At 37.8% G+C, this 17,000-nt stretch overlaps 1 protein-coding gene across 1 annotated transcript in view; it reads right to left on the reverse strand.

Moving 5' to 3' along the window:
* Nucleotides 1-8,638: 8,638 nt before the first annotated feature.
* The window catches only part of LOC6034039 (abnormal cell migration protein 10), a 46,539-nt gene continuing 38,177 nt past the window's right edge, over nt 8,639-17,000 (reverse strand). The window contains 5 exon segments of the mRNA XM_038264298.1: nt 8,639-10,591; nt 10,593-11,763; nt 11,766-12,051; nt 12,113-12,488; nt 12,552-13,396. Coding sequence (XP_038120226.1) covers nt 10,285-10,591; nt 10,593-11,763; nt 11,766-12,051; nt 12,113-12,488; nt 12,552-13,396 — 2,985 coding nt within the window. The 3' untranslated portion in view covers nt 8,639-10,284.

Below are 17,000 nucleotides of genomic sequence, written 5' to 3' on the forward strand. Positions count from 1 at the left end.
TTAATAACTTTGCTAAATCCACCCACATGGTTGGTTGAACAGACTTCTCTGAACATCATAACTATTTTGGTTGGAAAAATCAAGTTTCAAATGTGAAAAAATGCTGTTTAAATAATTTCATATTTTGGCTCTAGGAATTTCATATTATTGCGACCATATTTTATGAAAAACTGTGAATTTTTATTACAAAACAAACACAATTTGATGCAAAATAATTAGTTTGTGTATTTCGATTAAAATAAGTTAATCAAAATTATGTAAACAACATTATATTAGCGATTTTTTTTGATGAAAAGTTTGATTGGATTTCATACTATTCAATGAGTTTTGCTATATCACAGTAAAGAATGTTGTCGAAACGGTAGTTATCAGCATTTTGATTATAAATGGTTTCATTGAAAATGCTTTTCCTTATCTACAAATATGTCTTAATAGTCAAAAAACCTTCAACCCCCAAATATTTTTTTTTACATTTTTTTCAAATAGCTTATCTTTTCCGAGGGACATAATCTAGGGAAAAAAATCAATTGACCATGAAAAAATATTCGAAGACAGAAAAACATATTGTTATCCAACAAAAATGCCTAAGTTGTAATTCATTAAAGTTTCATCCAGTTTCAAGTTCAAAAATTATTTGTTTATTTTGAGCTATGTTTTTTTGCGTTATTTAGCATCAGGAACAGTATTGCTAAACATTTTTAGTAATATTCATTAGTACACTTATTAAAACAGTGGGGTGTCCGTCTTACCCTCAGCACCCCTACCTGCTAATGCGTTTGTTTTAAAAAAGGGATTATCATAACATTTTGTACTTTCCACGATTTATTTTCGGTTACTCGTATCGAGAATCGATAGTCGATCGCCCCGCAGGAAGAAGCCAAGGAAGCAGTGGCTCCCGAGACGGTGGAGCCACGCAGGAGGAAGCCGGGAAGGTGCTCTACAGTTCGGCTGAGCTGTGTAGCATCCCAAGTAACATTATTTTCCAGGAGTTCTACAAGAGATCTTCAAGATTGCTACAGCATAGCAGTTTGGACCGCGGTAGGATAAAATCCTCTTCAAAACTTCTTCAGGAGTTTGGAAGAGTACTTGAAGAGAGTTTTATCCTACCACGGTCCAAGCTGCTATGCTGTAGCTATCTTGAAGAGCTCTTGTAGAACTCCTGAAAAAAATGTTACTTGGGATTTTCTCCGAGTACATCAGCAGGTTCAAGACCTGCAAGACCCGGTTGGACCAAGTAACCCTCGTCAGTTACATGATCTCCAAGTATGGAGTTTAAGGAGTTGTTTTTTGTTATATATTAGTTATTTAACGATCCTCGGTTCCAACCTGGTCACAGCACCTAAAAGGACCTAATAAAAATAAGCTATGAATAAAAAAAATCGATAGTCGAGATAACCTGCACCAACATATGAAAAGAAAACTATGAAACTGCTTTTACGGCCTTTGAGTTTGAATATAAAAATCAAGTAAACGAAACTCCACATTATCTAACCTTAACTGGAAAACTGTAATAAATGGAAACTAGCATGAAAAATAGATACAAAATAACACAGCATTAAGACATTTTCGGGGTCGGGGTTGGTGGTGTAGGGACCATCCATAAACCACGTGGACACTTTAAGAGGGGGTATGGCAATTGTCCACGCTCCATACAAAAAAGTTTTTTTTTTTGTATGAACAGTTGTCAGTTGGGGCGGGAGGGGGGTGGCAGTGCGTGGCCGAATGGTTACGCTGTCCGCTTTGTAAGCGGATGATTCTGGGTTCGATTCCCATCTGCTGCAACTTTCCATTGGATGAGGAAGTAAAATGTCGGTCCCGGCCTTGGTTGTTAGGCCGTTAAGTCATTCCAGGTGTAGGAGTCGTCTCCATGCCATAAGTACAAACAACACACCAAACCAAGCCTACTCCGGTGGAATCGCTGGTAGCGGTTGGATTCACAATCCAAAGGTCGTCAGTTCAAACACTGGGGTGGAAGGTTCCTTGGAGTTAAAGAGGTTTGGGTGCTCTCCCCATTCAAGCCTTCGGACTCCTAGGTTCGAGCAGAAACTTGCAATAGAGACCACAAAAGACCCGGGGGTCGTTAATGTGGATGGTTTGATTTTTTTTTATTTTTGGGGGTGGGGGTTGAGATTTCCAAAAAAGTGTCCACGTGGTTTGTCGATGGTCCCGTAGTAGTCAGCCTGATTGCCTCGCACCCAGTCGGCCTGGGTTGCATCCCAGTTTCCGACCCCGTCCACATTTCTAAAATCGAGAAATGAGTCATCACGCCTTCTATCGGATGGGGGATAAAACGTCAGTCCCGGCCTCAGTTGTTGTACGGTCGATTGTTCTTTCAAAGTATAGGAGTCGTCGCTCCCAGTCTGCTCTGGTGGAGTCGTTGGTCGGAAGAATTTCAAATTTATTTCACACAAAGCACAGGCCTCACAGGGTTTGAGTTTTGAATTATGATTGTATCCTAATTACCTAAATTTAAGGCGCTCATCAACCAGAGTCTGGTGCGTAATGTTTTTTATTTAAAAAAATATATCTTCAAAAACTACGTGAACTATCGATAGTATTTTTCAATTTATTCTTGAAGCATTGTCTTCACAAGGATTTACAACAAACATACACGGACGCCCAAGCCTCCCAAAAAAGTTAGAACGTTAGCTTTTACTCGATGGTGAGACCAAAAACATCGTTCCAACTTTTTTTTTGTCACGCTTAATTGCCTCCGCAGAATTCTGGGCAAATATTTTTTTACAAGCGCAAAAAAAAGGTGGAATGGTTTTGATAGTATAAATAACAGATTTGATCAAATGGAGTTCTGCAAAGCTCTAGGATGATCTCCTCAAGGATAATCTAGACATCTTTATAAATCATTGGAAAAAAGAGTCGTCCTGATTTGTTGAGTTATGCTCGAGAACCAGCGAATTAAAATTACCGTTCCATTTTTGCCTTCCTCACTTCACTGAGGCAAGGCTATAAAATCACTCGAAAAATGAACTTCTTAAATACGACTCCTAGATATACCTTCACGTATACCTACAGACTCAGAATCAAATTCTGAACAAATGTCTGTGGGGATGTGTGTAGACATGATTTTTTTCCACACGATTATCTCAGAACTGGCTGAACCGATTTTGGCCGGATCCGCCTTATTCTGTTCGTTTTGGGGTCCCCTAAGACCCTATTAAATTTTATTCTGTTAGTGAAGAACTTGTAATGTTATGCCAAGAAAAAGTTTTTTTTGTAGCTACAAAAAAGGGTGATTTTTGCATAACCTCAAAGGCCGGGTCTTTTTTTTCTTACGCGCGAGAGTCGCGCAGCACAAGGCTGTATATCAAAGGTACTCGTCATCTTGCTTTACATTAGTGTGAGTGCATGACTCTGTGCCACTAAAACCAAAACAATAACAAAAAAACAATGGACCGTACCAGGAAAACCAAAACATAAACAATGTCAGTGTCAGTGGAGTGAGAGAGTCAGAGATAACGATAGGTAGAAAGCCATGCGCGCAGCATGCGTATCGCCCGGTTGCCACATGGCTTAAGCAGTGTCTGCGTCTCTTCTAGAAAAAGTCTGTATTAATTATGTTGCTGAATACATCATTTTGTCTCGACAAAGATTTACACGAACTTTTTACTGAAATATACAACTCATGAGACGTTGTTTACTAAGACTAGGGGGACAGCATGCAATTCCATCGTTGGCATATCAGCACTACTTTCAATTACAGCCCCCCCCCCCTTTCTCCTTCATTTTGGAGAGTTGGTAAAAAAAGAATTGAAAATTGCTGTTCTGGTAAAATCAATAATTATAAAAAAATTAAATGAAAACAAAATTAAAAAATTTAAAGTAAAACTCCTTAGTTAATTTGTAAATACAACCTAAAATACAACCTGAATGCGAGGAAGGCACCAACCACCTTAAGGTGGATTAAGTAACGTTTTTTTAGCTGTTGGGAGTTGGAATGTTAATTTCTAGAGTTCTTTGTATTGTGATTCATATGTTTACAGGTCCTTTTAACAAAGCCTAGATTTCATAAATGCAACGATTTTGAAGAATAAGTCAACAACTCACCGGTTGATGTGTACCCGTATATATATTTATTGTAGGTATGCATCGAATAAGACCTTAACAATAATATTTGCAAAATGAATTATTTTCAAATGCATTTCAAAATCATGTTCAAAAGAACACAATTGATTTTGAATGAAATTTTGCACGAGTTAATGAGTGAGACGTGTTGGATCTTATCCAGCAATTCGAGCAAAATGCCATACAAGACATCTTGCAACATTTTTTATGCTTACACTATGTTGCATTCAATACTAACATAAGAGTAAGCAACATAAAGTTGCATACAACATTAAACTTATTGAATGCAAGATTATGAGCGTTTTACATTGATGGCGCATGAAATTTGTCATGCGAGTGAAAAGCTATGTGCGTATGGTATGATTAGTTTAAATAAAACAAAACGGGTCAATTCTGTAAACATGTCAGTACATGATTAAATTTATGAATATTTTTTAACTATGCTTAGCTCCAATCCCAAATATTGATTGATTGGATGCAACAGGGCATGGCGCTCTGGTCTTGAAGTTTAAATGAGATGTTGCCATTTTGAAATACTTAAAGCTGGTACCAATTTTATTGTGAGTTTTTTTTCATCTGCCTTTCAAGCCTAATTTTCAACATTTTAAAATAAAAATTATCACAAAATCATTTATAAATTATTATAGTTAAAAAATTGACAATTATCAATGAATCTCTCAAAGTGCTAGGTCTAGGTAGTTACAAGCTGTGGTCCAAAAAAATATCACCAAATATTTTATGCACATTAAACAATGTATATCGAATATAGTTAATAGTCGATTAGGGTCATCAATGAGACACTTGTGGTTTTTAACTTTCACCGACTTTTGTATTTTTTTACCAGCATGTTTTAATGAGCTTTTTGTTGCATTTTATATATTTTTATGTGTTCTAACATTGACCAAAATATGAGATCGATTTTACCTTTATAGCCAGAGTTATTCAACTGTCTCATTGTAGACGCACTTGGCAGGAACTATGAGACAGCTGGAGAACAATGGGACACTCTTCGAAAATCAATACTTTTCTAGCAAAACATCATGTTTTTTTATTGTTCCATTGCAGGTGACTTGCCTTGAACATATTAAAGCAATTTTGCCATCTTTAAATTTTAATTAACGAAAGTTATTCTTAAAAGTCTTTAAATTTTGCTAGATCCATATATTTATACCAAATAACTTTATATTTTTGATAAACTAGAGTTAAAACTCAATAAATAGGAAAAAAATCACTTTCAATTCATGTTTTGAAAGATTTACATAGATCTTGAAAAGTTTAATGAAGAAAAATCAAAGTCTCATTGTTACCCATGGGCTGAAAGAAGTGGGGAACAATGAGACAGCTCTGGATTTTGGGTGTTTTCTGAAATGTTGTCAAGTCTTATGAAAGGACATTGTAGCCCATCTCATGTCCTATTAAATGACGAATGAAATTTGGCTTAATATTAGTTTTTGTGTCAATGGCAGCCTACGAGCGAAAATGTAATTTTTGTCCATAATTTACTTTTACACCCCTGGTATGGTACAAACATTTATGAATAACTTTTCAAGGGAGCGTCCATAACCAAAGCCACTATTATGGCAGACGTGTATCCAGTATATACACCTTTCCCCCAAATATGAGCTTGATTGGTTGAAACTACGACTTGTGAGAGCCATTTTTTGTTCCCCGTGATGATGACTACACATTTTCAATAGAAATTGCTCTTTTATGTTATAATTATTTTATTGTTCCCTGATCTTTCGAAAAAAAAAATCAAACATATTTCGAAAGGATTGCCATAATCTAATGCTAAGCGAGATACATGCAGTCCCCTTGCCATTTTGGAAGACCTTTCTTTTTTTCGGAAGAAAATCTAAAAGAAACAAACTGCGCTTTTATTACACCAAAATGAAAAAAAAAAGTTTACTTCGCAGAGAATAGAACTATCGGAAGGCACGCTGACGAATATGTTTTAAGGCTTATGATATAAAATCGTTTTAATGAATGAAACCATTCCTACATCACCGTTGATCGGGAGGCACACCGACGAAGAATTTCTGGAGAATCGCGGTCGAATTAATACTATAGAGCAGTTCTCTAGGATTTCGGTCATTCGATTTTTTTTGTATTTTTTAATCCGACTGAAACTTTTTTGGTGCCTTCGGTATGCCCAAAGAAGCCATTTTGCATCATTAGTTTGTCCATATAATTTTCCATACAAATTCGGCAGCTGTCCATACAAAAATGATGTATGAAAATTCAAAAATCTGTATCTTTTGAAGGAATTTTTGATCGATTTGGTGTCTTCGGCAAAGTTGTAGGTATGGATACGGACTACACTGGAAAAAATAATACACGGTAAAAAAATTTGGTGATGTTTTATTTAACTTTTATCACTAAAACTTGATTTACAAAAAACACTATTTTTAATTTTTTTTTTTGATATGTTTTAGAAGGCATAAAATGCCAACTTTTCAGAAATTTCAGGTTGTGCAAAATCACTGACCGAGTTATGAATTTTTAATCAATACTGATTTTTCAAAAATCGAAATTTTGTCGTAAAATTTTTCAACTTCATTTTTCGATGTAAAATCAAATTTGCAATCAAAAATACTTTACTGAAATTTTGATAAAGTGCACCGTTTTCAAGTTATAGCCATATTTAAGTGACTTTTTGAAAATAGTCGCAGTTTTCATTTTTAAATTAGTGCACATGTTTGCCCAGTTTTGAAAAAATATTTTGAAAAGCTGAGAAAATTCTCTATATTTTGCTTATTTGGACTTTGTTGATACGACCTTTAGTTGCTGAGATATTGCAATGCAAAGGTTTAAAAACAGGAAAATTGATGTTTTCTAAGTTTCACCCAAACAACCCACCATTTTCTATCGTCAATATCTCAGCAACTAATGGTCCGATTTTCAATGTTAATATATGAAACATTTGTGAAATTTTCCGATCTCTTCGAAAAAATATTTTGGAATTTTCAAATCAAGACTAACATTTCACAAAGGCCAAACATTCAATATTACGCCCTTTTAAAATGTTTGTCTTGATTTGAAAATTCCAAAAATATTTTTTCGAAAAGATCGGAAAATTTCACAATTGTTTCATATATTAACATTGAAAATCGGACCATTAGTTGCTGAGATATTGACGATAGAAAATGGTGGGTTGTTTGGGTGAAACTTAGAAAACATCAATTTTCCTGTTTTTAAACCTTTGCATTGCAATATCTCAGCAACTAAAGGTCGTATCAACATAGTCCGAATAAGCAAAATATAGAGAATTTTCTCAGCTTTTCAAAAATATTTTTTCAAAACTGGGCAAACATGTGCACTAATTTAAAAATGAAAACTGCGACTATTTTCAAAAAGTCACTTAAATATGGCTATAACTTGAAAACGGTGCACTTTATCAAAATTTTAGTAAAGTACTTTTGATTGCAAATTTGATTTTACATCGAAAATGAAGTTGAAAATTTTACGACCAAAATTTCGATTTTTGAAAAATCAGTATTGATTAAAAATTCATAACTCGGTCAGTGATTTTTGCACAACCTGAAATTTCTGAAAAGTTGGCATTTTATGTCTTCTAAAACATATCAAAAATAAAAAAATAAAAATAGTGTTTTTTTGTAAATCAAGTTTTAGTGATAAAAGTTAAATAAAAAATCACCAAATTTTTTTACCGTGTATTATTTTTTCCAGTGTAGTCCGTATCCATACCTACAACTTTGCCGAAGACACCAAATCGATCAAAAATTCCTTCAAAAGATACAGATTTTTGAATTTTCATACATCATTTTTGTATGGACAGCTGCCGAATTTGTATGGAAAATTATATGGACAAACTAATGATGCAAAATGGCTTCTTTGGGCATACCGAAGGCACCAAAAAAGTTTCAGCCGGATTAAAAAATACAAAAATTAAAATTGAAGAAAAAAGACCGATTTCGTAGAGAATTGCTCTATATTTAAATCTCTAAATAGCTATCTCTCCGCAGCCGGCTGCCTAAGATTTTGAATTTTTCAACCGTTAAAAAATTGCTTATGGTCGCATCACCTATCACAGTGAATCCAGACCTCATACCCATCTTACTAACCCCTCAAAACTCATGTGATACTTTGTCGGAGACGCAGCCGATTTAGCGGTCTACATCACTCAAGTATCGGCTAACATTCCCATCCACTTCCCTGTGTACTACAACTGGTCGTGGCCGGCGTCGGTATTGATCAGCATGATAGAGACCTTTGAAAATTGCAAAGGGGTGATGATTGGTTACTACTTTTCACCTGTATTCGAAGGAGTCAATAACGAAGTAGCATCTACGGGTAAACACCAATGCTATGCTATGCTAAATGTTCAGTATGAGTAGCGCATTCCAAAGAATCCCGGAGTGGAAGGGTCTTTGGCGTAAGAAAAAGAGGTTTGGGTGTACTCCTTCCGACATCTAGGGTCGAGCAGATACTTGCAATAGAGACCTGTGGATTGTTCATGTCGTTGTTTTATTTGTTCGTTGCTTATTTTAGATTTGTATGATTGAAAATTTGTCATCAAAAAGAGAAGTAAGCAGCGTTTACTGTAGTTATTTATTTATTTGACATAGTTCGAACTCTTTCGCAACTGCTATACAAATCAAATCGAGTTGCGATTTGTAGCACAAACAAATTTAATCGCTTGGAAGTATTGTAAATTCATAAAATTGAATTTCCACCTCAAATTTTCCTCTTTACTTAATATATCTCTTTTCCCAGTTTACATTCATCGTTTACTCTTTCTCTCATACTCTCGTTCTAACTCGTTCTGTTCTTATAATTCACGACACAATATACTCGTTCTTTACATACTTGCAGAGTTTTTTGCTAGTGGCACAACTTTTAATAGTTTAGACGGTTTGTTTTGTATTGTTGTTTCCACCTTAATATTTCAGACGGTTCTATCGACACCGTTTTGAGGGTTCAGTGTGTTTTATTTTAGTTTTGTGTTGTATTGGATTTAATAGAATCTTGCTTATGTGAAGTGAATTTTGAATTAATCGATAATTGCTCCAATTATGATATAATAATTTGCATACCTTTTATAAGCAACGATTAGCAGTTGGCTCTTCGGAATTTTATGTGTTGAATATTGTTTCTTTTCGAAAGCACCAATTTTATATTATTATATTTTGTTGTATATTTTATTGTCCAATACGTGGACACTACAAAACCTTTGATTCAAAAATGTTATGTGTATATTTTGATGTAAAACTTCATCCAGTATAATTCATGTTCCTAAATTAATTTCGCATTACTGCAATATTATTACACGCTGGTAAAATTTGCTAGCCTGGATGATTTTACGCTAGTGCTAGCTTTGGTGATGATTAACACAAAACGAAGAATAATTTAGAGTAAAATTTTTGCAAAGGAGATTGTTTTGTTTTCAATAATCCTTCTGAGAAGTGCGGAATATGGACTCGATGCAATAAATAGTACTGAGTGGAAATGTAGCTTTTATTTTTATTTTCCACAATTAGCCTATGGCACTTTTTGTTGTTTGATAAACATTTTACAAATATTTGTATATTTTTACACCCACTTGTTTGGGAAATAAATTCGTAATGACACATAATCATAAGAATTATAACATAATATTTTTACAACTTCTACTCCTTATTTATTACTTTCATTGCATACCATCGACGTTTATTGGGAAATTTCACAGAAAGATAATTAACTGTTTCAAATCATTCAAATTATTGCAATAACATAAATATATACGGAGTCTAGTTTATTTTTCGATTTAAGCGGTTTTCATCAATTTTTGTGTTCATAGTTTCGTACAACCGCTCTGTAGCTTTATTTAATTGTCATATATTTATTTTTTCATGATAATAAATTATGTCGCTTTCTATAAAATCCATCACAATCACGTTTTTTTGCGGATACTGGAAATATTAAGCCTGTTTTTTTTTTAATTTATTTAAATGTTTTCGATTTGACATTTTTGAAAATATTTCTAGTCCCACGCAGTCTCAATTTGCTCGGTTCAATCATATTGCAGCCATCTTATGACACTATTGAGTGCCGTTTTCCCCTTATTTCCCTATTCCAATCTACACAAATATCATTCTATATTTACACTTCACTAACATTGCAAGAGGATCCTTCCAACCGCTGGCAACGAACGGTTTTTCTTACCGTCAACAGACAGTTTGAAAAGCCGAGAATGGCCCAATCTTATAACCTTTGTTGTGGCGTCGTTGTTGTAAGCTGTGTCTTCTCACTTCGCTTTGGAGGAGGCGGTGGAGGCCTTTTTTTAATCGAACCTGCACTTTGCAAGTGTGCTGCTGGTACGGGTTCCATGCCCAAATTGATTCCGAGATTTTCGTATAGTGCGTCGGAACCATAATGCTCTTGGACCCAGTGGCTAACATTAGCCGATTCCCTGTAGTAGTGAGATGAATGATTTTCATTCGGTAAATCACGGAATCCAAGAACTTCGTGAGGCGTTGTGGCCGGCTCCAGTTTACATTTTTGAGATATTTTTTTTGTTCATTACCCTTTGCAGGTCTTTGAGAAAGTCTCTCGGAGGATTTGACGCCGAATCGCTCAAACGCTTTGGAGAAGTATACGAGGTCGAAAGTCGCGTGGCTTCCGCTCTTGGAGGCGGTATTGGGGGGGTCGAGTAAACGTCTCTAGAAGTTCTACGCGGTGAGTATTGAGCCTCGTGAACTTCATCCTCAAAGCAAACTTTGCGCCTGAGGAGCACTGGAGAATCGGCAAACTTGACACTCTTGTTCGAAACAGATGGTGGCGGAGACTGACTTACAGCCACATCTCCGTTGTATGGTGGAGGAGCTTTGTATGGAGGTGCCTTGAGTGCCGAAGGTTTCATAGTTTTTGAATAAATTGGTTCTATTTTAATAGAGTTAGTTGGTGCTGGAGTTGGTAAAGTTTGACTATTAAATTTCATAATTGATTGTTTAATGCTACTAGTAACTTCGAGATTCTCGTTAGTTGGAGTTACGTCTTGTGATGTGGAACTGTTTGATTGAGCCTCATTCGCAATGTCTTGCAATGCCTGCTTCACATTTTCAATGACAGCTTGTGATTGTACGACGGACTGCATGTTCAACAGTGGTGGCGGAGGCAGCGGCATTTGCACACTCACTAACGACAACTGAGATCCACTAAAACTATTGTCTAATTCGTTTGGTGGCGGAGGTGGAGGCAGCGAGTCCAGCGATAATGTTGAACCTGAGAAATTTGTTCCGAGATCGTCTGGAGGTGGTGGCAGTGAGAATGTTGAATCTGTCATACACGCCGGCATTGCTTCGAGCGCGTTTATCGGTTTTGCTGGCGTAGGAGGAGTATTGATCTCGGTAATAGTTAAATTATTATTATTATTATTAACTAGTATTGGCATCTGTTGCTGATTAACAGGCGTTCCGGGAACACTGTTTACGGGAGTTGGTGTAGGAGTTGAAGTGGAAGAACTCATACTCTCTACTGATCCCCGATTGTTGGCAGGTCTTCGCTTCAATGTTCCACTGTTATTGCTTTCCTCACTTCTTCTACGGCTGTGGCGCCTGGTTAAAGTACCTCCTCGTTCGGGAGATGCCGGCGAGGTGTCATTCAGTCGTGTTGTCTCTCCAACTTCCTTCAGTTGTCGAGTCATCGATGTCAGTGGTAGATTTGGCTTCATCGATGGTTTCTCTTAATGGTACCAGTCGGAAACTCTGAGTCGAAGCCATTATTTTCATCGGATAGACAACCGCTGGAGCTTGAACTTGATGCACGCGATAAACGGCCATTATTGTGTACAGGAACTAAACGATTTACTCCGCTACTACTACTGTTACTGCTACTACTACTGCACTGTGAAGGTACTGAAGAAACAATGCTACCGATCGATCCACTTCGGGCTGTTGATAGTTTATCGAGTTCCTCCCTTGCTAAATCTTCCGTTAAAGATCGATGATTGTCCAGCAACTTTTTGCCGTACTGTAAAAATAAACAGAATTTTAAAACTCAAAGTACTCAATCTTCTCACAGCTAAACTCACCTTAGTAACTCTAATAGCAGTGATCCATGCCTCTAGCACTGTCGCATCCTCAGCACAGAGCATTTTCACCGATCGAATACCTTTGGCACCAGGTGGAACCTTCGGACATCGTAGTGCGAATGTGTAATCTGTTGGAGCCTTGTGCTTCTTCTTCCAACCGATTCCTCGGTATACTTCGTGACCTGCAAAGAGCGCGAGGCACAACAAATCCTTTGCGGAACGCGTTTTCTGATCCTTAGGGTAGTAGTGCAGCCCTGATGCGCGCAGGACGAAGTGATACTTTTTCCAACCTTTCTTAGAGTCACTTTTCAAATAAAGTGGTCCTTCCAGTGGAATCAAATTATTACCCGAAAAGAACTCGTCGAGCAGCATTGACCTATAGAAAAGATACTGAAGTTAATTTCTGTTGAGATGTGTAAACAAAACGAGATTTTCTTACCGTGTATGCTCATCATGATCGCTCCCTGGTGCCATCTGAGTTCCCGGTAAGAATAGTTCCGGTTTTTTGAAGAGAGCTATTTTGTCGGGTCGCTGAAGGAACATTACTCGGTTTTTGGAATCTCTACTCCAAAGCATTAGATTGTCTACTAACAATTCATGATCTTCAAATAATCGTTCCATTTGGTGTTCTGGTAAGTGCTCTACTATGGCCCAAGATGGTTCCATCTGTAAGTGGTTCTTATCCGCCAAGAGTCGTGTGACAAGACCACAACTCATCGTGGCATCTACTAGAAGTGACTTTGATGCTCCATCGGCTGAGAAAGCTTTCACAAACAGTCGCCTGACTGTGGCTTGTTCTAGTTTTTGCAATGCAAGATGAATCTTTGCTTGCTTTCCAGAGTCTGTCGTATTCTGGGCCTGCTGTTGGAGACTCTTCAAATGTGAACTAACACTGCTGGATGCAGACGATTCACTGGACATGAGTGAAACCGTGTCGCTGAATGCCGAATCATTGTCCGGACTGTCTGTACGAGGTTCACGTAAAGAACTGATACTTGCACCACTATCCGGTACGCTGCTGCAACCACTTTCCGACGAAATGGTCGTATTTGTAGCTGCTGAGATAGTCGAGTTAGTGCGACTGTGGCTTCGACCTTGGCGCAAATCACCCCGTTGCTCTAGCAAGCTAAGCTCGCCTAGGATTGCATCCAGCTCAGCTTCGTGTGTTTCTTCAAGGTTAGCCATTGAAAAACGGTAGGAGTCGGTACGATCAGCCAATGTGTTACTTTTGGGTCGTAATCTGGCTACAGACGATGTTACTGTCGCGCTGGGTGCTTCCAAACCCTGGAAAAAATGAAACAAAAAAGTTGTTGATTACCTGCTGAGCTAAAACGTTTGTTACTTTTTTATTTGTTTTACTAATTATTTCCGAGATATTTCAAGGTTTTTTGAATTGTGAACTAGTGCTTTACTCTTGCAGTCTTGAAAGTTAAAACAATTATATCTCATTTCTGTATTTCTGCTTACATGAATAGACAAACTATCATTTGCGTTACATAATTACCGGAACCGGCTGTGAGACACATTACTCACTCAAAAAAAATCATTCACGTCGAGCTTAAATAAAAGCATGCTGAGGTGATAATAGAGCATCCGAAATCTCAAAAGAATGAGTTCAGAAATAATGATTTCTTATTCAAAAATAAATATTGAATTTACTCGAAATTCCTATGTCAGACCATGCTTTTCGCCATCACTCGCACTATTCTAGTCTGTGCACATTCTGCCACACTGAATGCGGCGACTTTACTGCATTGCATTCAATCGCACCAGCACACCAACGTGTGTGTATAACCGAAAGAGAGTGGGCAAATCCGAGAACTGCATACATGCAAAACCAGAATAGTCACCACTACTAGTGGATCAGCCGAGGAGAAACTCACGGTGGACTTTGGATCGGCGAAATCGTTCACAAAAGCATCGTGCAACTACTATTGGCTTTTTTGACCTCCACACAGTGACTCATTGTTTAGATTCAAAGGTCTATATATATATACATCTTTGCCAGAACTGCTTGGTAATGGCCGTGTTCAGGATGGCCGAGTCAAAGTTTTTCACGTGTACACCAATACTGTGAATCAGAAATGATGCTGCAAACCGCGTTCTCCATTTCTAAGCTGCCAAACTTCCCCCAATCCCACCCAAAGGCAAGACCGTCCTGAAAATAGGCCACCGCACGGCCACAGAGAAAAGTCGTGTGCAGCGTGCGAGATTCATACAAACTTCAGTATGAGCAACATAAAATAACACAGAGTTGCTTTAGGTTTATAAAAGAGTCGCGCCTCTACCTCTACCCACACACTTGGTTGGGGTTTGATGGAAGGAGTCAGCGGACACTGTACTGTCGTCGTAGAACCAGGTTACAAGAAAAGCCTGACGACCATTCGTGAATGGCGGCCTGTTCAAGCGAATTGGGGACACTTTTTCACCTTCTAGAACAGTCACTTTACGGCAAAGCGGCCCTTTACCATCTCATAGTTTTGCTAGTCTAATGGAACAATTTGTATACATTAGACTGACTTCAACACTTACTGCATCATGGCGTGATTACGACAAATCGGTGCAGTACAGTCAGACGGCAATGTCACAAAGATGGTGACTTGTAACTATCACAAGCACAATTACACCTGGAATTTCCGAGCGGAATTCAGTCATGAGAATTAATCATTCCATGTGGTGAGGAAAAGCAAATTCTATTATAAACAAACTAACACTTTACTACATCCAACTCGACCAAATTTTTCCACTACACTGCGATGATCACTATCCTGCTCAAGTCACGAAAGATTGAAAGTTTTCACTTGCCGGCTTCGTAAACCTGAACGAAACTAGTTGAGACGATCGAATCACGAGAGAAAAACACTGACATCTAGGCGAGACTGTTTAATTTTTGCAACTTCACTTCCAAGAGAAAACTTTAAAGCGCATGCGTTCGACATGAAATCGATAAGCTCTGCAAATAGCATCTTCACAGCTTCAGCATAATTTGGGGTCAGTTGCGTCCCCACTGACGAGCTAGAGATTTCGCATGTACACAAATCAATCATTTTACCTGACCGGTGTCAACGAAAGGAGTTAAATTACACCTGTTCGAAGCATTGTTTCGATTACATGCGTTGAGCGAATGATTTCCATCAAAACTCAACACGCTTCAATTATTTTCCATTTGTTGACTTCTCATACGGGAAATTTGATAATCTCACTCAACCGGAGCAAACAAGGTTATTCAAGCAAATCCGTGCCAACCCAAATGGCTAACGGCCAAGGCCAGCATCACCCATCGTGATGTATTTTTCTGGGAAACGTTTAGATGAATCATTTTTCGCCACACACCGGTTGCAGCTGGCTTTCGCGCGGTCAGCAAATATTCCCCCAAAATTCAAACCCCGTGCTCGTCTTCTATTTATTGGCTGTTTCTTTGAAATTTTTGACAACATTCACGACGATTTGTAACACTAGCGCGAATGTCTTCTCGCGTGCTGTCTCTCGGCTAGTGAAAAGCCAGAGGGGAGCACGACCCCCAGCATCTTATTGGATTCACCGGACCAAATGTATGAATCATTTTATTTTTCTCGTAAGACTTTCAATGGTGAGTTCAATATATTTTTTAGAATGGACCAAATCAAATTCTACCTTGCTCATGACTAAAGTCATCCAAATTTGTTTGATTTATGTAAAGTTGTATCCTGAGACAATGGCTGGTTTTGTAGAAAGCTACATTGCAGTAGGAAGTTACGAACTCAAAACACATTTATAAATATGGCATAAAACTATGCTCGAAGAACTGTCCTTATAAAGGTTATGGATTAATTTCAGCTGAGTGAATTTTGTGCGATGATTTTCAAATAGTAGAACCCACTGATTTTTAAACATTTCCCAAACAAACCCTAGGAACCATCCATAAACCACGTGGACACATTAAGGGAGGGGGAGGGGACTCCATACAAAAAAGTTTTGTTTTGTATGGAAATTGTCCACATTAGGGGGGGGGAGGGAAGCTGAGATTTCCAAAAAAGTATCCACGTGGTGTATGGATGGTCCCCTACTTAAAAAATACATTTCTGGACGACTTAACCGTTGCTACCCTCCCGAGATCTGGTCGCCCAAGAACGGGACCCTCAGTGAAAAGTGCCTGGGAAAAAGATCACACACGATTTATTTTGATTGCATTCATAAATTTTATTGTACAACTCTTTTCAAACCCGCGAAAGCCTAACCATTTTATCGTCGTGACCACCGAGCAGCGAATGCACTCTTAGAAGAAGAAAAAAAACATCAGGCAATCAAGATTAGCGGCTCTAAGCACACTCTACTCAGCGGTGGCAACGAGGTGAACGATCGAGCGCATATTTCACGTTTGCTGTTAAAATAAATATTATTGAGCAGCAGCAAATGTAGCACGAGCTTCGCCGGAGGGGGTGTGCTCATAGAATATTAAAAACCTTTTAGTACGATGCGATGCCCCGTTTACCAATGCACGCTGAAAATTGGTTGAGAAATATCTAATTTATATTAAATATTTTTACAACACTTGCCTAACTTGTTGCAGTTCATAATCTGCACTTCCTTCTATGTTGTTTATCATCTGTTCAATTCAAAATGCCCTTTAAAGAATCTTTATTCTTCGAATTAAACCGCTACTGTTTACTTATGTCGCACAAGTTCGAATAACATTTCAAGCGGAAAACTCCGAAAAAGTAGATAAGTTCAGAAAGGGCAAGGGATTTAGTCAAATGAGCCGCGGTATAGAAAAATAAAATATTCCGCTAATAGATTCAAATGCACATGCAAATCGTCGCAACTGGTTTGACAAGTCTGCAGGGGCTTTGGAGAAGTTTCAGACAGACCTCTTGTGTGCGGGTGGGTGGATATTGGCGCCAACAGTCCA

Source organism: Culex quinquefasciatus, chromosome 3, assembly GCF_015732765.1.
Source record: "Culex quinquefasciatus strain JHB chromosome 3, VPISU_Cqui_1.0_pri_paternal, whole genome shotgun sequence".
In the NCBI taxonomy this organism is placed as follows: Eukaryota; Metazoa; Arthropoda; class Insecta; order Diptera; family Culicidae; genus Culex; species Culex quinquefasciatus.